The following is a 25,945-nucleotide window of genomic DNA, read 5'->3' as shown; positions in this document are numbered from 1 at the left end:
AAGAGTTATGATTTGACTAATCACAGATCTTGCTCAGTGTATTTGTATCTCTCAGTAGGTATTTAATTAATATCTAATTTATAGACATGCTTCACTGCCAGGAAAATAACCATATACTGTGATGAAAGAGGGAGAAATGAGAGAGCTCTTTAAACCCAGAAGACTTGGATTCAAAATCTGTACTAGTGGCTAATCCTCACTAGGTGTTATTTTGAACAGTTAGCAGGATATAGAAACTCCTCCTTTTAACAAAGGTCACTGCAAATGGAATTTAAATAGTCACATTGGTGAGGGGAAAAATTACAAATGAATAAATCTGTCAGAGTTTTATTCTTTAACTATTAATCATTCTTTTAATATTAAAATGCTCTTCATTGTGGAAAAGGTGTGATAATAGTAACACCTCTTGTACTTCAGTCTGATCAGTGTCAGTGACTTTTCTTTGGCTTCTCATTATTTCCGTTTTGCTTATGGCATAATAATAACAACGGTAGTACAGCAATGCATAATATGTGTAGCTGTAAGACAAAGTGAGATACTTGTCTGCAGCACAGATAAATTTGGTAAATGATCATGTTTCCTTTCCCCCCCCTTTTTTCTTCTAGTATTCTCTTAAATTAAGTATGAGACTTCTAATAGTTAAATGGTATATTTCATATTTACAAAGTATGTAACAGGGAAGAAAAAGCAAAAGCTTTTAGCAGATAAGACTGTATGTTGAAAAGTGAAAATGTGAGGTGTCCATTCCTAAGCGAGAAGAGACTCATACACTTGTTAAATAATTCCATGAATCTTTTTCTTCCCATTCCCCTTCAAAATAATTTTTCTTTGCTTCTCTTTTCATTTTCCTCTGCTCTGCTGTAGAACAGACCTGGAGGGTTAATTTGATGGTTTATTTCTTTGTATGTGTGTGCGTGCAACTATTATTCAGTCCTCAGTCCTATTCCCAGGCATTTTGTATTCAGGGCTCAGTAATCTAAAACTCAAACCATAGCATATATCTGGTAGTTACAGCAATGCAAAAGCTCAGGAATACATAAGTGTATTGCGTTAATCTTTGTTTTTATATTGTTAGGAGGGCTGCTTGTGGAACAATGGTTGGGTGTTTTTAGCACCTACTACAGTTAGCTTAAAGAATTTAGCTTTCTCTAAAGTCTTTCTAAGTATGTTTTCATTCAGCCATGTTTCATTCATAGCCAAGATGATTCATAACAATTTCTAAATCCAAAAAGAAGACCTGATATGTTCACAGAAGCAGGTAAGTGAGGTGCTAATTCATGCTGACTACTAGGAGCTAGACTGAAGCTAGAACTAGACTGTCTCACACAGGACTTTTTATATGTTTTGCACAGGCAAGTCTTCTTGCTGTTGGAAGGCTGGATTTAAACCAATGATAATTTAAATTCAAACAAATTACTGTATGGCTAGTTTCTGACACTGTCCTAATATTTTCATTTTTTGTGACAGTTGCAAAAGAGAAACTGTAAGCACCAAGAACTCATTAGCATTGAAAACCCTGCAAACTTTGTTAAGCTGGGCTAATAGCCTTAATTTATACATACTACTTGACAGCTAGCAAGCTTTTTTCTTGTTATTACATTTCAGAAAACTTGAATGACAGCTAACAGGAATCTGATAATCTTACTGTATGACATGATATGCTTGAGAAAACAGTAGTTTTCACCATGGCTAGAAGATGGGGTCCTCAGATGATAAGTGACTAAATAAGGACATTTTATTTATTAACAATTTCTGTGTTTAAAGGGAAGCCCAGCAAGATAAGTTTGCATTTTTAAATTTTTAACATAAAGTATTTATCTGACCAACCTTGAAGTCTGGAGGCACTCCACCAACATAGAAAACAGCATTTTCAGGCTCTAAATTCAGGAGAGAGCCAGGACCAAGAACCTCTCCCTTTTTGATGAATTTTTCTTCAGCTGTGCTGCTAAGACTGGGCACAGTTAAAAACATTTTGCCATGTCTTCCAATCCTGTAGAAGGGAATTGTAAGACAAGAGAATTTCATGTTGGCTAGACTTAAAAAAGAACAAGCAAGTCTCCCACTCCAGGAAGGGTTTTTATTTCCTTGCTAGAAGACTGGTACCCTGGGGGAAAAGGAGGGTAGAAACTACGGACACTTTCTCTCCCCCTGTGACCCCTTGGGTCCTGGCTTTATAAAAGCAAAGAAAATTTCCGTTTATTTCAGCAGGGGTAGAATCAGGAACTGAAGACTACTGATGAGCAGTTCTGGCCCAGGCTTTTCTGATTGGGTTTTTTTCTATTAACTGTTTGATTTTGCAGAAATGTATGTTATCACTTTACCTCTCAATTTTGATGATGCTGAAGTAAGAAGGCCAGGTGCTGACTGGTTTTGCATCCAGAGGTATCTCCACGTCTTGGTCCCCCAGATTATAAATATACACAAGGTTGTCATTTTTAATTGCAAGACCAATATAATTTTTTGCCTAAAACACCAATGGAGAAGAATATCAGAGCTCCAACATTGAAAGAGATTTAATGCAGAACATTAGTAAAGGATGTGCATTGATAGACTAAATGAAACCTTTAAATATAAGTAATAAATAAAAGCTTCATTCTCTAATTACTTTGTTTCACCATATAGAACTGTACAGAAAAAGTCTCTGATATTTTACTTCACATCATTTTGACTGAGGTAAATACAAAGTAATGAGATATCTTCTGACTGTAAATTGGTCATGTTCAATGGGAAGCTGTTCATCAGTATTTAGTATGCAGTGTCATATGCAGGAAATAGGAAGAAACATTTGTCTAAAGCCTAGGTACTATGCTGCATTTAAATATTCTTCCAAGAGCTGTTTCACTTGATTTATATTCAGTAGACATTCTTTCCAGAAAAGCTTAAAAAGAAAAGCCTACCTCTTTACCCTTCCCAAGTAACTGCTTGCCAGGATTGTACCTGGCTTGTGAGGTGTGATTTTTCCCTTTTAGGAACCACAATTTAAAGAACAATTATTTCACAGCACTTACAGGTGGTGAGAGTAAATGCCCTTTCTAGGTGTTTCAAAGTAGTGATATACAGAGTGTACAACAGCAGCACAAGCCACAGGCAAGGAAACCTGATTATCTTTTGGGCCTTTGACCTGAGATTTGGAATTGACACTGAGCAGCATAAAGCTGATTAAAACATGGTCCACAAAAGCCAGGTGGGTGACATTAACTGCTTCAGAGCATCTCAGTACCGGCAGTGGAGATAGAAAGTGTGGCTTGGAGCAGTGATGATCACAGTGCTGCATAGGCAGTGTAATTTGCTTTTTAGAGAGAATCCTTCATTGTTTGGATTGAGAAGTTTCAAGGACAGAGGTCTTGGGAACCCTTGCTCTTTTCTTGTCACAAAATCAATAACAGTCATGTAGTAGACACTTCTTATTTTGAAAGATGTAGAAATAGTGAGAGGAAAAACCAAGGGCAAATAAACTTCAAACCTATTTCAGGTTTCCTTTTTTTGTGTATAAAAAGTAACTGGTTATTCTCTTACATTTTTGCTTCCAAGGTACAAAATAAATCTGTCTGGAGATGCTGCCAGTTGTGGGTTGTCTTTCTGAAGCTTTATGTACAAGCTCATGGAAGTGAAAGATTTCAGTTCCTCCACGTTGATTTTTGGATTGACTTCAACAGCTGATTGGCCTCCAAACATCATAGAAACTTGGACCTGCAGTTGCAAGTGTGTTAAGTGAGACACATTATTGCTGCTTGGGGACATTATTTATGGTAAATGTGCAAGAATATTTAGCCAGCAGCCTTGCTTACTGCAAGAGTGGAGTTGGCACCTATATAATGGCCATGCAAAATTATGTGTTTATAACAATCACCTCTGGAAGGCACTGTAAAGAAGATGGAGGGAATTAATTTTAAAATTTATTAATGCTTCTGATTAACTGGGCTTAAGCATATTCATAAAGTAAATTAAATTCCAGTGGACATAGATGTGTGCTTAGTTGAATCAGGGCTACATCATTATGTATGACACATAATGAAATTCTTACATTAGCTATAAAACTTCTACCCACAATTTATTTCTTTGCTTTGGGAGTAAAATGACCAATTTTCTGTTCACAAGCAATCCTGTTATATTACTGAAGTTACAGTGATACATGTGAGATGCTAGTAAAATTTTCAAACATGTTCATTTTAGTTCAAAATGCCTTCAACAGAACTGAAATAATGTTTTCAAGTTTAAGCACAATATGCCTGAATGATGAAATACATTTAAAGAACAGTCAAGCACTGCACACACTTAATTTTGTTTTTGAAGTAATGTATGTGGACAGCATGTTCCAGCGTTGTGAACATACAGTAATGCATTGAATGTTTGATTTATCTGAATAAATTAAAATATACTGTTTTAATTTTTGACCTCTGTGTTCTTGTTACAGAAAAATCCCTCATAATTTATGTATGATAATGAAAGTGTTTTTCACTATTAATAATGTATGAGCCAAAGATACTCTTACCCTGCAGAAAATTAGTTCAAAAGAAAAACAAGAACTACTGTCCTCTCAGAAAATTTTGCATTAGATTGCCGTAATTACTACTGTATATAACTAATGTTGCCAGCTGAGTAATGACTTATTAATTTTACCTTTAAATTATTTTGTTGTTGTGGCCATCTTTAACACTGTGACAATTAAATAAAGTTGCTATTGCAGCAGCAGTAGTCTACCATGAATACCGTGGTAATGTTAATTGCTTGCAAATAGCAATTTTAAAGATTTTAATGACTTCCACGGTACTTTGTTTATTCAGTGCTTGGGAGGAGATAATGTTAAGGTTTGGGCTTCTGACATAGCTCAAGAAAATGGAGCTCCTAGTAAGATGCATTTGGTTATTAACAGTAGTAACCAAAAGTCCCATCCGAAAGTTTTACCTTGCTTGCTACACTCCTGGTTTGAGCAATTAACTCTCTGATCCGCTGAATGCTGGAAGAAATATTGTTTGCTGGTGCCTTCTGTTCTACGCTGCGCAGTTTGTCCAGGAGTTGAGGGAAGACTTCTGTAAGTTTCCTCACTGCAGTTAGAAGAGAAGTGACAACTTGTTTTTTTCCTCTTTGTAACATTGGTTTTGTACCAGGAAAAGTACTCTTTACCCTCTTAGGTTAGTTCATCTATCTCCTTCTTCTTTAAGAACTTCTAACTGTTGTGTGTGAGACACAGTGATTTAAAAAAGTGATTTATCAGAATCCAGTATTGCAGAAGTTTTTGGAAAGAAGTTTGCACAAAGGAGACTACTTTTTCATGAGGCTTCTAAGTACTACCGTGGTGTTGTACCTCTGTATTACTTTCCTCAAGGAGCTTTGCAAATATTCATTGTAAAGGGGGTCATTTAATGACCCCTTAAAAAAGGGTCATTTTAACCTTTGCATCTTCCTTCAAGGCAGATAAACATTAAACCCAGTTTTACAGATACGGCAACTGGAGCAGAAGGATTATTTGTTTAACATCTCACTGGATATCTTTCTGGCAAAAAAATCACCATGCTTTGAAACAAAAAAAATTAAATGCCTTCAGACCAAAAATGCTGTGGAAAAGCTGCCTCCACAAATGTAGTAGGCCACATGTTGCTGTAGTTTGCATGTTAGCATCCCTCAAACAGTTGGTTTGTGGTCAGTAGGCCCTCCAGGCTCTCTGATATGAAGAGAATACGTTGAAGGTGACACCCTACCTGCATACCAACTATCGCAGCGAAGACATTTTTGCGAGGCACATCACTTAAGCGCTGAGCTGTTCTTCTTTACAACTTGTGGTACATGTACCATATGTGCCTTTTTGGGAACATAACCAACTAGGAGAGCTGGGCCATCTTAGGTCTATCCATTCTTATGGAGCCTCTCAAATGCTACTGGAAATATCTCTTCCAGTATAACAGCTAGTATGAGCAGATTTTTTGAATTCTGAATGTCTGCTGACATTTTGAGCATGAAGAACCAAATGCAGTTCGTGTTGCAGCTCTATCTACTAAGCTGGCACTGGTAAAAGTTGAATGTAAATCAAGTGTAAAGGTGAATGAAAACAATAACCTTAATGTGTAAGCTATGGCAGACTGTTTCTCTTAGATGTTTTGCCTCACACCATTCCCTCCCTGGATGCAAATCATATCCACATTTACGTTATCTTAAATGGGAGTTGGAGCCTGTAGCCTCCAGCCTAAACTCTGTAGTGATCAAAAATATTTTACAGCAATGCAATACAACTACTGCGATACTAACTACACCTTTCTGGAGCTCTGTGCAGTGACTAGCAGTGAGGTTACCTATCCCCGGAGGGAGTGGCTCACTGTTTCCTTTGGATGAAAAGCTCAGAGAAATGTGAGTTGCCTCCAGTTCTGGAGCCAGAAGTAGGAATATTGAATAGTACTGAATTTCTGCTTGTGAAGGGAACCACTTTTATACCAGTTTTTGGGAGCATTCACCCAAAAATATCAATGTGAGGGTCTTATCCATTGCTGAATTCTGTAAATAACATGGCCCTTGGGTTTCCTCAGACTAGAGGGAAGAGTGTGGCTTTGGGACACTAGAAGCAATGTTGGGTTTGGTATTCATAACACCATTTGCAGTAAAATAGCACCCAAGCTGCAAAGCTCCTGACAGAAAGCGAAGGAAATTGGGGACAGTAAACCTGAGATTCAGACTTTCTGGAGATGGAGTCAATGGAGTTATGGACCTTCTTTGAGGCATTTTCAGGAGGCAAGACACCGCTGAACAGTGCTGCAGGTGGTGGTACATATCATCAAATGTGTGCACAAAATTTCTCGTTCTGTATTTCCAGCTTCCCTAGCTGTGAATAATTTGGGATTAGTGAGCCTCCTGAGCAGAGTCTAGAATACAAAGAGCAATAAATAGTGGTGCTTGACAGCAATTTTTTATTCCAGATATTTTCACTTTTAGGCAAATTCTTTTCTTTCCTTATTGTTCTTTTCCTTCTTTCGCCAGTCACTTAGTTTCAACTTCACTCTCCTTGCCTCTTTTTCCTCTCTTTCCTATCATCTTCAATTTCCTATTGTCTTTTCAATTTTGTAATCTTCCTCTGTTTTTATTTAGTCTTTTTTATTTACCTTAAAATTTTCATAACAAATCTTCCAGTTTTTGCTTTACTCTTCCTCCTCCCCCTGATAATAAAAGTGGAATTAATTTGGTGTTTACAAGCTTTTCCAGCAATCACTCTGCTTATATATTGTATTTCCTCCTTAATCCTCTTTGCCCCCTTTGTTTAGACTACATGCTCATCAGGTCAGGCACCATTTCTCCTCCACATTTGTATTACTGAGGACAAAAAGGCCCTGTTTTCAAATGCCTCCCAATGTTAAAAAAAGAATAACTGAAGTGTCAATCGTAATAGCAAGAAGTATTTAAACAAGCTGTCTGCTGTTCAGTCTGACCTTGGTACTGTGACAAAATGACTTAAAAGCCAGTAAGACTTCAGCCCTTAAGAATTTAAGTTATTATGAGATGCCCAAGTATCCAAAGTACAGTCAAATCTCTAGATGTCTGCTAATTTTGAAGTGTTTTCATGGAGGTAAAATGCTAGAAGATTATATGCAATGAATATGCAATGTAAACTATTCATGAAACATGATGTTGTGATGATTCCCTGACCTTTTAATGCTAAGAAGTGACAAAATTCAGGTCGCCGTACCTGCATCCCCGGCTGAATGCACAGCACTGTCGTACTCCGCTGAATTGTGCTGGAAGTCTTGCAGGTTCTGAGACCACAGTCTCACATTCTCATCCATGGGGGTCGTAGCCTGTGTTACTGTCATGGTAGCACTTACAGCCTCTGCAGTCTTCAGTTTAGCTTGCTCCAAATGCTCTCTGGCCTCCACTACAAATTAAACAGGGAATGAAAAGAAATGAACTCTTTCAAAGCTTTAAGAAAGCTATAACCAGTACTTAAAAAGTGGTGAGGCTAAAGTGATTTTACCATCTGCAGAATGGGGACCCAACTTTTCTTGGTTGGTTTTCTTTTTATTTCCACAGGGAATATTCAATGCTTCCTGTGACTGGTCTACAGTTATATTAATTCTTCAAATTTAGCAGCTTCTTATTTTCATTCTGGATTTTTAGAAATTTTCAATGTTCTTGGATTTTGGTGGGTGTTATATAGTTCAGGAAATTGGAAGAGAGATGAAAAAAATATATTGTTTTTCATCAAGTTTTTCAGAGAAAATGCACATATTTGTTGAATATTTTTCATGAAAGTTATTTTTGAAGGAGAGAGACCCAAAATGCTGAAGTGGTTTTGTTTTTTCATACCTGGCATTTTGGAGTTTTTATTTTTTTGAGTTACCAACTACTGTATCCACAAAACCTGTGGCATTTTGCATATGATAATGTCTTGGCAGTAAAACCCAGCCATTTTTAGTTGAAGTTAATGAAGAAATCTTGACCATGTCAACTTTGAACACCTTCAGATATACTTACTGGATGCTTTATGATCTCTCTTTTCTGAAAAACTAAGGTGAGATTTTGTCCATCAATATTGCCAGTATACTGGCAAATATATCTGCCAAAATACGCTACTTGCCAGATGTGTGATGTATATATGAATTAGAGTTTGTCTATCAATACAATAAATCCACAGACTTGTAGATTCTCCAAGCCCTTAAAAGATCAAGAGTAATATGGGAGAAGACAACTGTAGTAAGGAGGATCAAGAAGAATATGAATAATTTCAGCTGGCAAAACAGAACTTCAGTATGAATGTGTTAGAGCTGGGTGTTTGCTGTCTAGGTCTTGTAGTTTCAGTCAAATTCCTCTAGGCTTCCCTGGGACTGAAATCTTAATATCAACTTCATAGGCCATATGCAAAGAGAAAATATGTTCTTAAATGTATGAAGATAAAGCATCATAAAGGCAAAGTTCCTCTCACAACCTGACTCTGCTGATTGCATTTTTGTGATGGCTCTCATCAGCTGGCTTCGCAGAGCATTCATTCTGGCAAGAGTGCCATTAACATGCCGGCTAGTGTCTGCAATGGTTAAATCGTTACCTGTGGGGAGAAAATAGGAGTTATCGTTGAGTGGCATCAAAGTGGCATTTAAAAAGATAAATCTTATCTTGTGGAGGTATGTTATTAAGCATTTAATACATCATAGACAGTATACTATAACCTCTTTCAGTATAGAGGGTACTAACACTCTGGACTTCACATAATCTAAAGGAAAAAGCAACCTTTCAGCTCCCAGTCATTATCTGCTTGCCATGGGGCTGCTTAAAAAAATCTAGAGACCTGCATCTCAGTATTATGTCTCTTTGCTTTACCAGAACTGCTGAGAATAGCTGCAACAAGTATACAGGAAAAGTTTTAAGGAACTCAAAAGGTCCTGAAAACCTGAAGAGGTAATTTCTGTAATTTTAGAGCTTGCTTGCTTGCTTTCATTTTCACAGAAAAAAAGACTGAAATTGTTTAACATTTATTAATATGCTTCACTGGTGAAATCCAGCTTTCTGTGAATTGATTTCAGTTGAACTACTTGATTAAGTAGATCTGTGAACCTCTGAACAACTGTTTGCAGGATCACATGTTTAAACCGTTGTTGTATCTGAAATGGTCCTTTTGTAAATAAAATAAACTTTCAGCATCTGGCTGGATGACAACATATGAACTATTCAAACTGTGCCTGTGGCCATTCCAAGTACCTTGTCTGGTAACTTTGATCAATACACTATTCTGTCACAGCAGTAGTTCTGCCTTAGTGATGTGCTTTTGAAATTTATTTTTACATGCATTCTTATAAACTGACTGGGAAAGTAGAAAGGATGCATATTTACTGTCATCTGCTGTCTGCTGTAGCTCCATGGCTCGGTTGAGAAGTTCTTCACTTTTATCTTTATGGTAAGTGGTCTGAGTGTCAATTCCAACTGCAGCCTACAAATATATCCCAAAAAAGAAAGTCAGAATAAAGCTTACCAAATGTTCCTCTTTGTTGTGTTTAATTGCAGACAACATATTACTTCATATAAATGTAACTACAAAGTCACTGCAGTTTCATATTCTTTCTTAACATTTAAGATTGGCAGCTGGATTAGAAAAAAAAATCTGAAAAGCAAAATTTTATGTAGATTGCAATTAAAGTTTAGAGAAATTGATGCTGTTTCAGACAAAAACACTGAATAAGAAAGATGCAGAAAGCACAGAAATCCTCTTAATTTGTCTACTCCAGTGTGGGCAGCTTGGTACTCATGCTATATGTTACTTAGGGATTCTGACTGTTCATTTCCACTGTCATCTCAGATGGGTGATAAACACTTGCACTGCATGGGGAGCTGCCTTGCAGTTCCCGGTAGCGTGCTGGAAGCAGAGGGCTGGACTTGAAATTCCTGTGATTCAGGCCCCTGTAATCTAACCAAATCCTCTTGCTAGCCCACTAATAAATTGCTGTTAGGTAGCATGTATGTAGGTTGGAAACTATATACATACAAAAATACATATAAAATAGTTTAGAACAGCAAGGCCAGAGACAAAATTAGCATCCCCATCCTTGCACTGAGTGCGTGAGTGAGCTATTTGCCCCATTTTAACTTGTCTTTCTATGAGAAACAGTGATGCTTCTGTTAGACGTCTTGACCGCTTTTCCTGCCAGAAGGTGCTGTGTGGAGCAGGAGGGCTCGAGTGCTAAATGCCTACAGGGCCAGGGAGTTGTCTGGACTTTCACAGAAGTGCCTCAGTGTGAGTGACAACACAGAGCAGCATCACCCTGTTCTTAGGGACAGAAGAACCTGTTGCAACTTTTCCAGTATTAGGGGACTTTAGGCTGTCAGAATAATTGACCACCTAGGATTTAATTCAGGAAATAGTAGACGAAGCAGAACGTGCAGTGAGAAATTCAGTGCTAACAGTTAAGCTAAATCTTGTTTCTTCATTATACTTAGGGGTCCAAATCCCTGAAGCATTGCAAAGTAAAAGCTGATATTATGAAAATTACTTACATCATTGACCCTGTTTGTTGTGTTCAGTGCCACCAGTGCAGCTTTATTAGCTTCTTCAATATAACCAGCAATGTTTTCGTACACATTTGAAGCATTTATTGCCCTTTGTACCAACCCATTTGTATCAACACCATACAAATTCCTGTTAAAAGGAGAGGAAAAGGAGGAAGAAACCAAACCGAATCAAAGCAGTTTCAAATGTATTAATTTTCTTGTCATTATGTGAATTCTGACTACATAATGTCAAGGCCAGGCTGGATGAAGTTTTGAGCAACCTGGTCTAGGGGGAGGTGTCCCTGGCCATGGCAGGGGGGTTGGAACTAGATGATCTCTAAGGTCCCTTCCAACCCAAACCATTCTGTGACTCTATGATTCTATGATCATGCATATAAATGTACTGGGCCTAAGTAGAATTCTCTTCATTGTATATGACCATTCATGTCAGTCTGGAGCAGGTGAAAACTGTGTGGGTAGAAGGTACTTCCTGGTGGTTAACTCTGGGAATTTTGCCCTTAATGTCTATGTGAGCAGCAACAAGTCACTACTGAGCTTTTATCTTTTTAAATCTAGATTAGATATTCCATAAATTAACAGAATAACATCTATCACTTTTCCCTCTTTAGGGATGACTCCTGGTTGTGAATGGAAAGACCTATGTGTGCCAGTGATCAGGTCAGCTGTATCACTGGGCTGTTTATACTTTCAAAAGTAGGTGGGAGTAGGGGGAGGATCAGATGAAGAACTGCCCAGGATGATGAAACTTTGCAAAAAATTAGATTTCAAAATATTGCATATTGGGTGATAACTGATCTTCAGGGGAGATTACAAACAGCAGTTGTTTTGGGACTCAACCTTCAGCTGCTGTAAACTTTGAATAAATTTTTTTTTTTAAATATATTTTTGTGATAAACAGAATTCAGAGTGTATGTTAGATATAGACTCTACATACATATATATACATGTGTGTATTCACTTCAAAGAGTTTGCACACTGAGGGCTTATTAGGTTTTCACATTCAGTGCTGTTGCAAGAATTTCCTGCCCTATTCCCCCAAGACAAAAGAAGAAACTCTACCAAATAAAAGCCTAACAGGCTTATAAAGTGAACCCATAAAACCCAAATTATTTGAAGACAGGCTAAATTTTTTAAAGGATTAAAGTTTCACTGCAGGACAATTTTCGCAACAAATAAAAGAGTCAGCACATTTCCTTCTGGATATTTCATAATTATTTCTGTTTGCTTTCTATTAAATTCCTAATGTGTTGGACTTGGTAGTAATTTTTAAATTAATTTGGTAAGGGATGAAGGCTAGCCATATGGGGTATTTTCTTTCAAGTGATTCTGCTGCCCTCAGTTAGCTGATCTCAGACTGAATGTACTGTTTGTTTTTTAGGTTGTCTGTAGTTGGTGTGGCGTTATAGAACAGAGTTTCTGATGTCAGCTTTATACAATTGTACAAAAGAAAGGAAATCCATCTGTTGTTTTTGTCTCTGTTTTAATCTCCTATCTAGGGCATAGTGATATTAAGAAACAACTGGTATTTAGATAATATACTGGATGACTGGTATTAAGTTTATCTTCCAAAAGCGTATGTTCATGATGTTACTTAAGGTAGAATTTAGTAAAATATTTTATTTAAGAATTCATTTGCAACAGTGATTTTTCCATGGGTAGTCCCAATTGCAAATAAAGCAATATTTCTAATCTGTCTAAAAGTGGCTTTTTAGTAAATTGGGGGAAAGTTGATGCATTTGGTATCTTCCAGCAAAATAGAAATACTTAGAGTAAGTTTTTGGTGTTACAGTGGGCCAGTTTCACTGGCTCACAACCTACTGAGTATCAGAACTACTCCATCTGTGAACTGGTTCTTGAACAAAAATTATTCCAAAGCCCATTTTTTGGCCCATAATGCTAAGCATTTTTAAATGTGAATGAACTTACTGGCATGAGCTGTTTCTGCAAACCCTATTTAACCTGCCTGTATTATTTTTCTTTTCGGTAACCTACCTTTCTTGCTATGGGAAGGGAAGAACATGCCAAATTAGACAGGGGAGAATGCCACGCAAGATGTATGTTGGTTTATTCTTTGAAAAGACTCAGCTGTTCCCTCTGGACCTTGACAAGTCCTTCCATACATGACTTAACAGTGATTTGTTTAGTGCCTATTTACAGACAGCACATCTAATGTCACTGTATTTCTGCTTGTCTTTTAGTTCATTCAGCTAGCACTTGTATGAACAGAGTCTGCTGAAGTTAAATTTTACCGGTCCAGCTCATCAGCAAGTCTTCTTAGATTGTGTGCATGATGCATAGCCTTTTCTACCAAATCATCATCAAACAGAGACAGATTGGCTGTTTTTTCTTGCAACTCCTTTTTTGCTCCATCTATTTCTGCGTAGAACCCTGACACATTCTGAACAAAATATGGAAGGAAGGAAAAAAGATAAATTGTAAAAAAACAAGTCTATATTTTGATTATTATGTTTTAATTTACTTTTTATGTCATTATAATGTTGTTGCTTTCTGCTACTTTTGTTTGGTGTTTTATTTTCAATGGACAAAAACGAGGAAAGATCAAAAAGAGTCTGTCTCATGAATGTCAGTATGGCAAGACAAATGCAGGAAGATAAAAATAAACCAAAATTCCAGGGATCCCTTAAAAAGGTACTAGGGAGATAGATAGGTGTAAAATACCAAAGAAAGACAGTTGAGAAATGTCTTACTATCCTTCATGTTTGCTCTGGAATGGTGCCAATTATGTCTTTCAGAGTGAAATGCTAGGAGGTGAAGTAGTTAAACCAGATCTTTTCAAAAATCCCCTCGTTGTTGGTTCTTCCTAAATTGGGAGGAGGAATCCATATTTTTTTTTTTTTTTTTAATTTTTTTTTTTCCTCTTCTCTGTGAAGGCTGCAGGCCAGAAATTAGTTTTTGGGACTTCTAAATGACATCTATACCAGTAAACTAAATACTGCTGGGGTGGGTGGGCTTATGCATCAACCCATTGCTGCATGGACCCTGGCACTGTTTCAGCCCTGGACAGGTGCCACTCTCCCAAACCCGTCTCTTTGGGGAATAGCATGGGAGAGTGCCTGTGTCCCAGGGACAATTTGGCAGTTGCTGGGGAGGGGGCAGCAAGTTTAGCTGTACGGCTGTAAGCTGTGCCACATCATGGAAAACGGGCCCTGGTCCCTTTCTGTCTCATTGCACAGAGACATCCCTCATGCTAAGGCTTCTTGGGTCAGTCTGACTTGTAAATCTGTCCACCTAAATACTACCTATATGTATGTATAGGCAAAGAGAAGTAGTATCGCTTTGCCTTTGCTGTACCACTTCCTTATATGAAATACTTTTGGGAAAGACCAAATGGGCCTGCATTCACCTTCTCCCCAATACACAAGCTTGCTGATATGTTTGAGAGTTATAAATATGGCTCCAAAATACATGAAAAAAGGCTAAAATGGAGGAAGAGAGAAAGGATGCGAGTGAAGCATGAAAATACTTATTGCTGAGAGGATGGAAAATACATGATGTTCAAATACTACTTCCTTCCCTCCGGTGTGAATGTACCCTATGTGTAAACTTACCCATCAGAGTGGGAAAAAACTGATGATAAACTGCAGCAATTTATTTTGCTCAAAACACAGGAGAAAAAAAAAAAAGTCATAGTACTTGATCACCCTGGGATAGATATAAAGCAAGCTGCCTTCTTTCTGTTTTCTCAAATTACTTTTTCAAAGAAAAATTAATGTATTTGATATTTGTTTTTGTGTTAAGAAAAGAAGTGGGCAACTAGGACCGAAAAGAATGTTTGTGGAGAATTTTCATTTGTCTTAAATTATCTCAAAATTTTAAAATAAAACATGGGAAAAAAAGAAGCACCTTTGGCAAAGTTAGCAAAATCCTGGGTTTATTTTCTTCATTTTTTTCATGGAATGTCCAAAACCCTAAAATTCCTAAAAATTTTGTGCAGCACCTTGTCTCATTCAAAACACTGGATAGTAGTCTCCAGTTCCAGAAGAGGATTTCTATAAGACAATCTGTTTATATATGTTTTACACTTTCACAGTGGCTGGTTTTAACACTGATATCTGGGATCTTTAGCCTTCTCTTAGGCTCACTTGCAGGCACGAGAAAAGGAATTTAACATATAGTGCAGTCTTTTACCAGAGCATCTTTTGGCAGCTGCTTGTAATGAAATGATTTGGAACTCTACAGCAAAATCCTTCACTCAGCTCTGCCTATGGTAAAGTGTCCTTATAATTATTTTTCCGAGGCAGTAAAATGTAATTACAGAACTTTTTGTCCAGGAAGACTTATACTTTTTTGGGACAATATTAATCAGTATTTCACTGAAGCAGTATAAAAAAGGAGAGGTTTTTATTTAGTGGCCTAAACACATGATTTAAAAGTTAAAAACATCAGAACATATAATTTAAACAAGCTACTGAGGCACTTACCTTTATTACCTCACTTAACTCAGAGTTGACTTTTTGTGGTCCAGCCAAAATAGTGGTGGCACTTAGCAGAATGCCATTCACTTCATCTATTTGCTCTTTTATTTTCTCATGTTGTTTCTATAAAAAATAAAATAAAATAAAATCACATCCAAAACTGTCTGTGCATTGCTAAAATTGTGTTACCATTTTTGTTAAATTTATTAAAGTTAATTCAAAAGATGACGTGATGAACTAAATTGATTTTAGACAAATTTGAAGTCTAAGGGTTTTTTTTAAGACATCTCTAATAGCTGCATATTACAATGTGACTCCGCATTTTCTTGTCTTTGTGAAAGAAACATTGTCTTTTTAAAAATTTATTAATTTCATTTTATATTACAGCATGAGCAATTATTGGAACAAAGCATTATTCAGTGCACTGCCAGTAGAGAAAAATTAAACATGGATTATTCGTAGTGGTCTGGAGAATAGTTTTTTTTCTGGAGGTTTTTAAAATCTACAGTACAGGGATCCCTTTTCCTTGTCAATAGTAAAGCTAGTGTGAACAATCTCTCCTGTACAGCATCTGCCTTCATTGTGAGCAATAATAAAGATCCAACTGCTTAAAAACAGTGAACAATTGTGACTACAGATTTCAGGCTTTGCTTCATAAATGTGAGACAAGCTGCAGCTTGGTACTGTAATTATAAAACAATGGAACAACAGAAGAGGCTTTGTACATAAGGATCCCAAGCTGCTTGCAGAAGAATTAATGAGAACAGCACGCCTGATTTCTCTTGAATTATTAGACCTTCCACATCAGCACAAACTTCCAGCACTGCAAATTTAAAGAGCTCAAAACTCAACCACTGATGCTATGAAACCCAGAGGTTGGCCTGAATTTGCAATATTGTTCTTCAGATCACAAGACTGCTCCCTAAATCTCTGTCATCCAGAATCCAAACAATTTCAGCCACTGAAATGAAAACAGTTTGCTTCAAATGGTCCTAAATTGTTCTTGTTGTCATTTTCTTCCTTGATGAGAAAATACATAAAAAGAAAAATTTTAGGTGGGACATTCTGGTTTTGCATCCCTTGATGGAAACAGAAGAAAACAGAAAGAGTCACAAAACTGCTGGGAGGAGAAAAAAATAGTCTTTTAGTATGGCTGATGGTTTAGGTACTTTTCTGGGACAAGAGACCTGAAAATTAAATTTCCTTATCAGCCAGATGGGATTTGAACCTAATACCACCACTTACAGGCAAACATGCCCCCTTTCTGTGCTCCAGGGGACAGGTCTCCTCTGAGCTCTCCTCTGGAGTGATTGCTTTGTTCAAAGTACTGGAACTATTCATTTAAACAGAGCATAAGGGAAAACTGCTGTAGCCTTATAGCGAGGCTGTTCACCCAGCAAGTAGGAAACCCAGTTTCAAGATATCTGTTGTGGAGCAGATACAGAATGGATTTGTGCTTGATGATGCAAGGACAATCATCTGCTCTTCCTGAAAAAATGGGGACACCTTTTGTTTAAAGAGGACCAGAGAGAAAGTTTGGATGAGACTGTATAAATGCCCTCAGCCCAGGGCATGAATGCAGTTGAGAGTCTTTATAAATAATTTTTAAAAATAGAATATAATTAATTTTGTGAGCATGATTCCGCATTATAAATCAGTACATAGTAGGTGAAACAATCACACCACAATATTTATAGCAGCCAAGCTACATGGAATTTTAAGCTTCTTGGGTCTTCTTGTAATACGTCTTCCTAGTTTAGGCATTAGAATCCATCCCTTTCTTGGGCTGTTGAAACTTGGCATTTACTGTCACTCCATGAATAAATACTAGTACAACTTGTTTCTTAGAACTGGAGAGCCAGAGTCATCCTGCTGAGTGGCCCAAGAAATTATTTTTTGGTGTGATGATCCCTGAATATAAATTATTTGCAATCTACTATTATAAGCACTGTAAAAGATGGAGTGTTCACAGACAACAGTTATAATAAATGTACTTCATAATACCTCTTGCTTTTGAAGATTGGCTATGTTTTCCGCATTAATATCCTCCGTTTGTATAACATAGTCAAGTGCCTGGTCTAATGCCTCCTCCAGGTCTGACAGCTTCACATCCTGTTCGCTGAGCTGCTCCAGCACATCAGATACTAGAGATCTAGTGTCATTGTACCTCTCATTAAACTCCTCAACTTGCTGTAGCACTGTGAGAAAAATCAGAGGCCACTGGTTAATCTAAAGCTTGGATTTCTGACAAAACTTTCCTATGCAACAATTTCTGTTGCTGTTACTCAGGGGACAGTAAAATAGATTTATTAAAAGCTCACTTGAGAGATCACATACTTAGGTTTTCATTTTCTCTCCTCTTTGGAAAAGGAAAGATGCATCTCATTTTAGTATCTCATTTTAAACCCATTAATTCCCCCTCTCAGGTAGCTTTTCCTAGAAGAAACTACATTTTGCTTTCCTTGCTCTTCGTTTGTTTTTCATTGTCACAGCTAACCAGGCTACTCTGGAGAAGACAGTCCGTATTGTCCTGGGGCTCTGATTCATGCTCATGGAGCTGTGAGAATTAAGCTGCTGCTCTTTCCCATACCAGCAGTTTTTCTCTCTTCTAGAGTTTACTGTTCGTATAGCAGAGCTGGCAGGGGCAAGAAGACATTCACACGAGCAATTCTATCTGTGGCATGAGCCTTCCTAAGCAGCTATTGCTGAAGTGCTGCAGTGCCCAGGCACACACAGACATACATGTGTTTCTCTGCCCATTCTGACACAGGGGCAGCAAGACCCAGCAGAGACTTGGGGCAGGCATTTGGAAGCAGCAGCATCTTTGGCACACCAGTCGGTGCTTGCCAAGTGCCTGCTGGTTCTCCCTAGTGTCTCAGCAGTACATTCAGATCTGCCCAGCCCATGCCAACTGTGCATTAACATGTGGGTGAATGGAAAACAGGTTTAAAACTCACACTCCTCTGCTGCTTTCTCCTCCTCATCTGCAAGTTGCCTCTGATTAATGAAAGGCTTACGGCGTTTGATCTCCTTCAGCATCTCCTCAGCCACACTCAGCTTCTGGGCGATTTCTTCAGGGCTCAACTCTTGCTGAATTGCATAGTATTTCATCTTGCTGCTGATTTCTGTGGGAGAAAGGAACAGATGGTTAATCCAGCATGGTTAAGGAGAAGTAAATACTGTGCAGTACTTTTACTTTTGTGAATCCAGGTCATGCTGATGGCAAAAGAAAGATTTAATTAACTTCCAACTCTATAGTAGATAATTATTATGTTTAATCCATTCTTAAAATTAAACCTGTAAATAAATCACACTTTCTGGCATATGTAGGGTCTCATCAGAGGAGGATGAGATCAAGAAGGCATGTGTTGTGTGCATTATTTGGTTTGGCAGTTCTTACAGGCTGGGACCATAATTTTTTTCTGAGTTCTGGGGCTTTTGTCTGGGATCATGGTTTTTAAGTGTTGCTGCTAAAATGTTACGTTTATTAAATACCGACAATGGTGAGTAGACTGAAGTAACCTTTTTTCCCGTCTGAAGAAGTTTGAAGCACCCTAAAGAGGTAACATATGGTTTCTGGCCTGATACTGCCTAGCTGGTTTGGAGATAGATACTGTTTCAAGGTTTTGGTCTCAGTTCAAGAAACACTGTTGGATCCCTGCAGCTAAAATTGAGTTTCCCCATCCCCAGCGTAGGCATTACAAAGTTTACCCACTTCTCACTCCCTGGTCTCAAATACTGACCACCTCTTCTTTTATGCCATACAATGTGAGTAGGTTTGGCTTGCACTCATCACTACTTTCATGGATTTCCAGAGCTGGCAAAGATCAAAGTTCTCAGCCAGTACTGTTCATCTGTAAGATTTTTATAAAAAATAGATATCTAATTGTGACACAACTGATTCTTTGTCAGAGTGTATTTGCATGCAGTTTCTTGCTGGCTCCTGATCTCATTAGTGAAGATTTAAAGGCTCATACTGAGCAGGTACCGATCATGACCCATGGCTCCATGGGTTTCTTTTTTCTTCTCATGCTGGCACACGCATGTGTGTGTGTCCACACATACACCTTTCCCTCAGTAGAGAGTGTCTTGCCTTCTACAGGGGTGATGGCCCTGTAGAAAAATAGTTTTGAGCATGCTGGAAATAATTTTCACTTGTCTCCAACTCCTTTCTGGATGAACAAGCGCTCTCCTGGTTGTGCTATTTGTGTGCCAAAATACATAAATTTCTGCCTTCTGTGGTTCCGTTCTTGCCCAAAACCAGTAATACAAAAGGCCTATCCATAGAGCTCGGCCAGTGATTGTTGATAAAATACAAGGCTCATTCTGACACTTTTGCTTAATAATTGTAGAAATAAAATGTGATAGATGGCCAGACAGTCAAAGGTGATGTAACGTCACCTTTGTAACACCCTATAAGCATGGTCTCAGCCTACTCTTCTGTGTGACGGGATGTGTTACCTATGTTTGTTGAGGTTGAGGCACCCATGGAAATAAGGATAAGCAAAGATAAAAGTTGATATGTATTTTTTTTGCTCTTCCTTACAGGACTTGCCACAGAGCTTGCAGTAGTTGCTCTAATGCAGAACTATTCAGATCTGTTAACCAAGTGTTTCTTTTGAAAAAGCGCTGTTTAACCTCAAATGGCAGTCAGCATTTCTATTGTGGTGCCATACACAGCTTTGGTATACTGCTGGCTTTGCTAAGGACTGGGAGAAATAGGTGTGATCTATGGCAGGTTGGAGGCTTTTATGATGCAGGTGTACAGGGGACAGGGATGCTTCTGAGTACATTCACTTGGGGTTTTACTGTTTTCTGTAGGTACAGAAAAAGAGGCTGAAATTTGTTTAATCTCAGTTTTATATATCAGCATCATAATGATATGTCATAGAAATTCAAGATGAAGATTATAATCTCTGACTAGGAAGCCCTTTTTAAGTGCAAGTGTGCTTTGAAAAGTGTTCACTGCTGTTATTTATCTTTTGATGTATAGTACAGTAAAAATTCATGAAGATGCAAGAGGTTTTGAAGGCTCTAAATATGAAAAAAATCATCTGGGAAGATGTAAAATACAAACACTTACAGTCAGAAGAGAAGCTGTGTTTTGAAATTTATGCTAGTTCTGGAGATACTTTATTGCTCTAGCATGTTGCCCAAAGGTGGACTTTATAAGTTTTATCTGCATCCCCCCATATCGTATGGACAGATGAGCAGGACACTGAGGCAATAGGTTATAGTTTGTCCCAAGATCTTAACATGAAAAAACTCTAGTGTTCACTCTTCTAATTTTGGGACATCTTCATCATAATATTTATCTCTCCTACTGTGAAACAGCATCACTATAACCATTTCTGATGGTCTGCACTAGCCACACAGTTTCTGGTTTACTAGAAGCAAAACTTACTTTGTGGGAAATGAAAAGGCAATGAGTATACAGTTTTCCAATTATTCTTTTGTATTTCAGAAAAAAACCCAAGAGGACAACAGCTAGTCTGTAATGCTCTGGAGATGTGTCTGGACCCAAACTCAACTGGAAATTCTAGTCAGATGAAGCAATAAGCAGCTTGAGGAGAAAATCACCACCACGTCCCACACTGAGCTTGGGGAAGCAGTAAGTTCACTGAATTATTTACTATTCAGCATCCTTTTGTTTTTAGAAACATCTACATGAAGTTGTATGAACCAGCACCATCCTACTCAGCAACAGTTTTCTAAAAGGTAAAACTGCATTTAAAGTAACACCAGCAGGATCACCAGAGTTAGTCAGACCTAACTGACTGTCATGGATAGAAAAGAGAATGCAAAATTTTAAAAAATCCTGTCTAGCTAATCATATGGCCTCCATTACTTATCACCAGGATAGGAAAAGTGCACTTGCATGATCTCCTGACAAGTAAGACATAGACGACTCTCATCTCCCATCCTATCCTTGTGTTTGTGGCTTACTCTATCCCAAATCCCATACTGACTTTTTTTTTTTTTTTAACCACAAGTGTATATAAATACCTTGAGCAGCTGTTCAAACGAACAAAGGCTACAAGCTGAATTATCTTGAAGTATTTACTGTAAGCCTATTTTTTATTATTTTGCTCTTCAAAGAGAGAAAAAGAAAGACAAGCTCTTGTTCTGTGTGTCAGACCAAGTCAGCTCATGGTGTCAGTTGTCTCTGAGAGACAACTTTTCATCATGACATTGCAGGATGTAAAAGCCTTACGTGTGGGTTGCTTTGCAAGACTGCCCGGGTGCTATGACTTTTTTTGCTGGAGGTTTCATTAATTCGTGCTTGACATTGAGCTGAACCAGAAAGAAATCTATTTACCTTGAATGTTATCCCTCATATTACTGAGCTGCTGCACAAGCTGAGTAGCACGGTTATTGGTCTCCATGGTTTCCTTCTGTACCAGTAGGCTTTTGCTGGATGCTTCATTTCCCTATAAATAAACCATGTGAGCTACACATTAGGTTTCTTTTCAGATCCATACGCATGTGTGAGTATGAGAAGTGTAAATACACATTTTGCCTTCTCCTGATGAGCATGTGAAAGTCTATTTATCATATAAAGTGGTATTTACCAAGCTGTTTGAAGTGAAGGACTGTCTTGTCGGTATTTTCAGAATTGCAGAGTGAGAGATTAAAATCTGTCCCATATTTATCCATCATTTGCTGCAATCAAATTGCCATAAATTATGTACAGTTGTAAACTCCCATCTGCTGAGTCTCCTAGGCATTCTGCAGGGCTGGCTCATTTTGCTGGGTATGGCATTTCCCGAGCAAGCATATAGACTGAAGAATAAGGTGGCAAGCTCACAACTATTTTTAGATCAGTGTCTCCTTCCTGTGAAGTCCCCAGCTCTGCAACTTGTTAAAATTAAGAAAAAGCATGAGGATTCAAAATGCTCAGAAGAGCATAGCCACACTCCTATAGTATATCACGTTGGAGGCTGTACTCTGCATTGTGTTCCCCCATGCGGACACAAGGTTATTTCGTCCCCAAACAGGCTGTATGGTGAGGAACCAGTTGAGGATGTAAGGGAGATTAATATTTACCTTGTCCTAGAATATTTACCATCTTTCCTAGAAGGCCACTGACTCTGGGAGTCCTTAGATTTAATTTTCACTGTTGTTTCCCAGGAAGGAGAAAAAAATATGACTACTGTGCTGTTGACATTTCCTGGACCCTGTGTGTGTGCACATATAAGTCCACACCACACACTTGCCACTGGTAAGGTGTTTAATTCACGGTCCCTACTGGGGCTGCAGCAGCAAAAATTCCCACTGTAAAATTAGTTTCTGGATTTGGGGTGCCCTGACATCTTGTAAGCCAGAAGATACTTTGCTGTTGGTGTGGTAGCATCACGCTTGCTTAATCATGCAAGAACTGCAGAGGACTCTGGTGCCATTCTCCGGCCCTGAAGAGCTCAGCAGTACTTTGGCTGCGGGTTCAGCACTACAGTGGCTGTGACCCACAAACACAGGTTTTACTCGGGGTTTGCAGAGGCACCATGTGGAGCCTGAAGGCAGAGCCAGGGTGACCAGCACTGCAGACGTGGATGGGTACCCAGGTACCCAAGTAAAATAAATGTAAGCATCTATAGAAAGGTTTTAATTTTATTTCTGTTTGTTTGGGTTTTTTTTTTAGTCTTTGAAGGGCAGGCACTATATTATTTATTCTTATTACTTGATTGCTGTAAGGGTTTCTTGTGGATGCTCCGTTGCTCAGCATCGCCATTTTGTGCTTATTTTAAGCAAGTTGTTACTGTTTTTACACACACTTGTCTTTACATAATACTCCTTGCTTGCCAGATTTTTCTTTAACTGTCGAACACCTGGGGAATTGCTGAGACAGGTTTGCTGGTTGCCATGAGATTGATGGGAAACACAGCAGCATGAGCGAGGGGTGCTTTTAGCGACCCTCAAATTCCCGCAGATGTACGGAGGCTCATTCTGAAATTTGCTAAGAGCCCAGGAAGGAAAGGCACTTGGCTCCCCAAAGTCCCTGACAAACATTCAGGATCGAGCTCTGTGTGCTGTGTTACTCTAAGCTCATCCCAAGCAGACTCAGGGAGTTACAGGTCTTATTTACTCTTCTCATTTAGCAGGAGGGTTTGCCTACAGTTGGTGCATTCATCCTGCCCTTGGGGTTTAGATCAGAGTCTGCAGCAACCCCTCAGACACGGGGATGCGCACATGAACAGAAGATGTGGCACGTCTCTGCAAAATCCACTCAAGGCCCTGGCACCTGTTTTCCATAAAAGTGCCTTGGAAGCGCAAAAAGTTCAATATATTCAGAGTCATTACTGTGGTCTTCCTTCCACTATGAGAGTCTGGGACCATTATATCCCTGTCTTTACAAGCAATCACAAGGATTCATGTGGAACAAGCATTAGAATAACCAGGGAGAAAGGACCAGAGTTTATTTGTTCAGGGACAGTCAAACTGAGGAAGGAGCTAAGAAATCCCCAGGTAGTACTAAAGAGGACAAAAATGTTATTATCCAAATTCACTAAATATCCCTAGAAAACCTGATGCTTTAATCATCCTGCATACAAACTACATGGAGGGACACTGAGGCTTGTGAGCACTGCCAGATTTTCACAGGCACAGGCTGGGGGTGTGTGTGAGCTGATTTGATCGAGCCTGTCTTTTGAACACAGGCATAGTCTGGGTAATTCTGCAGTGCCCTTTCTGCTAAGTAACTGCAGATTAAAAAACACCCAAACCCAAATTTTCTCTTCCACCTCTCTATACAGTCCTTTCTGCTCTTTGTGTTTTTTCTCCTACTAGCTCCTCTATTTGAGTTTTAGTCTAAGGTATAATTACAATTTTTCTTCTGAAGGAATTGGTAAGTGAATATAAGGTCTGGCATTTTGCAATAAGCATGAAATACACTCTAGTCATACTACAGCTGTGATTACCTCTGGGAATAACATAGAATGATGTATCTTACAAATATATATATATATCCTAGCAACAGAAAGATGTTTAATAATATCTCTTTAAAATAGAGGAGAAGCAATTTTGAACCCTATTTCTTCTCTTAACGTATATCAGTGTTCTTCTAGGGTGTAATGAAAGTGTAGTGTGAGCTGAGAGCAGATAACCTTAATTTTATAGCCTGGCAATTGAATGTGGATGCAACATTTATTATTACAATTCTGTTTAAACAAATCTTGAGTGCTGATCAGGCTCTCATCTCAGTGGGTATCTGAAAAACCTTTTGAACTGACAGTTTCATAACACATTTTGGAGTGTCTAATCAGGGTTAATTTAATTTTATGAGAGCACCCATGTAAAACAGATATAGAACAAATACTCCCAAAGTCAATCTGAATTAGTTCAGTGTTGGTTACTTTGTTTAATTATAAAACAGAATGTGAAATAGAAAGGCAGTGTGTCTATCTCGGATCAAACATGTAGGGCTATGTGGGAACTCAGATCCTGAGGGGAGGTTTTTTGTGATTGGTGACAAACCTCTGACCACATTCAGCAGACTTTGGCACTACATCCTTCCTTTTCTGGGAAGAAGACTTGATAGGTCATTTATGCTTTTAATTCGGAGCTAAAGTAAAGTAGAAAGTTTAAAAATAAAAAATATAAATAGAAAGTTCTCCCAGTTATCTTACGGGGTACTCCCACTCTTGTTTGGTGAACGCACAGGTTCAGACTAGACATGAGGAAATGTTTCTTTATCAAGAGGATGGTCAGATACTGGAACAGGCTTCCTAGAGTGGTGGTTGATGGCCCAAGCCTGTCAGTGTTCAAGAGGCATTTGTATAACGCTCTTAATAACATGCTTTAACTTTTGGTCAGCCCTGAATTGCTCAGGCAGTTGGACTAGATGATTGTTGCAGGTCCCTTCCCACTGAAGTAGTCTATACTAACCTCTTATGCCAGTGTGTGAATATGACAAACTGCAAACCCTCAGAGCTCTGGCAGGGGGCTATAAACAAACCTGTTCATCAAGTGTTTCTGCCTCTCTCAGGAGATCATCCATTTCATTTGCAGCATCATCGACCTGGATGGTCCAAAGCACAGCATGGTTCTTTTTATTGGACATTGCCACCTGTGTGTGTAGGAAAGAAGTCAGTGTGTTTGAAAACAATTTATTTCTCTAGTGAGGGCAGGGATTAAAATTGACAGGAGTGAAATAGAAATTAATAGATTAGAATTACATTAAAAAATAAAGTGTCATCAATGTTTATACCTGGAGATGAGTGGCAGTGAGGTTCAGGTCATTCAAGCGCTTTTGAGCTGCAACACCTGTAGAAATGCTCAGTAAAGTCGATTTGCTTTCATCGATAGCCAGAACTGCTAATCGGATGTCATCTGTCAAATCCCAAATACATTTATCGCAGCCTGATAAGAAAAGAAGAGTGTGTTATTTTTCTTTAGTGTGTGCGTCAGTGAGCAGCAAATACCTTAAATTCATTTTATAGTGCTCTTGGCCCATGGTGTTCCCTCTTTGTCATTGATGGATCCTGGTGGATACCCATTTTTCTTTCACCTTCAGCCTCCTACTTCCAAGGTCATGA

The 25,945-nt window shown here is 38.4% G+C and overlaps 1 protein-coding gene across 1 annotated transcript in view; it reads right to left on the bottom strand.

Moving 5' to 3' along the window:
- Positions 1-25,945, bottom strand: part of LAMA4 (laminin, alpha 4) — a 100,205-nt gene that overhangs the window by 25,060 nt on the left and 49,200 nt on the right. Inside the window, exons 7-21 of the mRNA XM_010083783.1 lie at positions 25,618-25,769; positions 25,366-25,476; positions 21,733-21,844; positions 18,371-18,538; positions 17,418-17,611; positions 15,420-15,536; positions 13,227-13,375; positions 10,963-11,104; positions 9,805-9,901; positions 8,906-9,022; positions 7,670-7,855; positions 4,906-5,045; positions 3,517-3,690; positions 2,322-2,464; positions 1,828-1,990 (exon numbers count right to left, since the gene is read on the bottom strand). Of these exons, the coding sequence (XP_010082085.1) occupies positions 1,828-1,990; positions 2,322-2,464; positions 3,517-3,690; positions 4,906-5,045; positions 7,670-7,855; positions 8,906-9,022; positions 9,805-9,901; positions 10,963-11,104; positions 13,227-13,375; positions 15,420-15,536; positions 17,418-17,611; positions 18,371-18,538; positions 21,733-21,844; positions 25,366-25,476; positions 25,618-25,769 (2,165 nt within the window). The remainder of the gene's footprint in view (positions 1-1,827; positions 1,991-2,321; positions 2,465-3,516; positions 3,691-4,905; positions 5,046-7,669; positions 7,856-8,905; positions 9,023-9,804; positions 9,902-10,962; positions 11,105-13,226; positions 13,376-15,419; positions 15,537-17,417; positions 17,612-18,370; positions 18,539-21,732; positions 21,845-25,365; positions 25,477-25,617; positions 25,770-25,945) is intronic.

This window comes from Pterocles gutturalis, unplaced genomic scaffold (genome assembly GCF_000699245.1).
Source record: "Pterocles gutturalis isolate BGI_N339 unplaced genomic scaffold, ASM69924v1 scaffold8600, whole genome shotgun sequence".
NCBI classification, from domain to species: domain Eukaryota; kingdom Metazoa; phylum Chordata; class Aves; order Pterocliformes; family Pteroclidae; genus Pterocles; species Pterocles gutturalis.
This window is presented reverse-complemented; position numbering and strand designations above follow the sequence as displayed.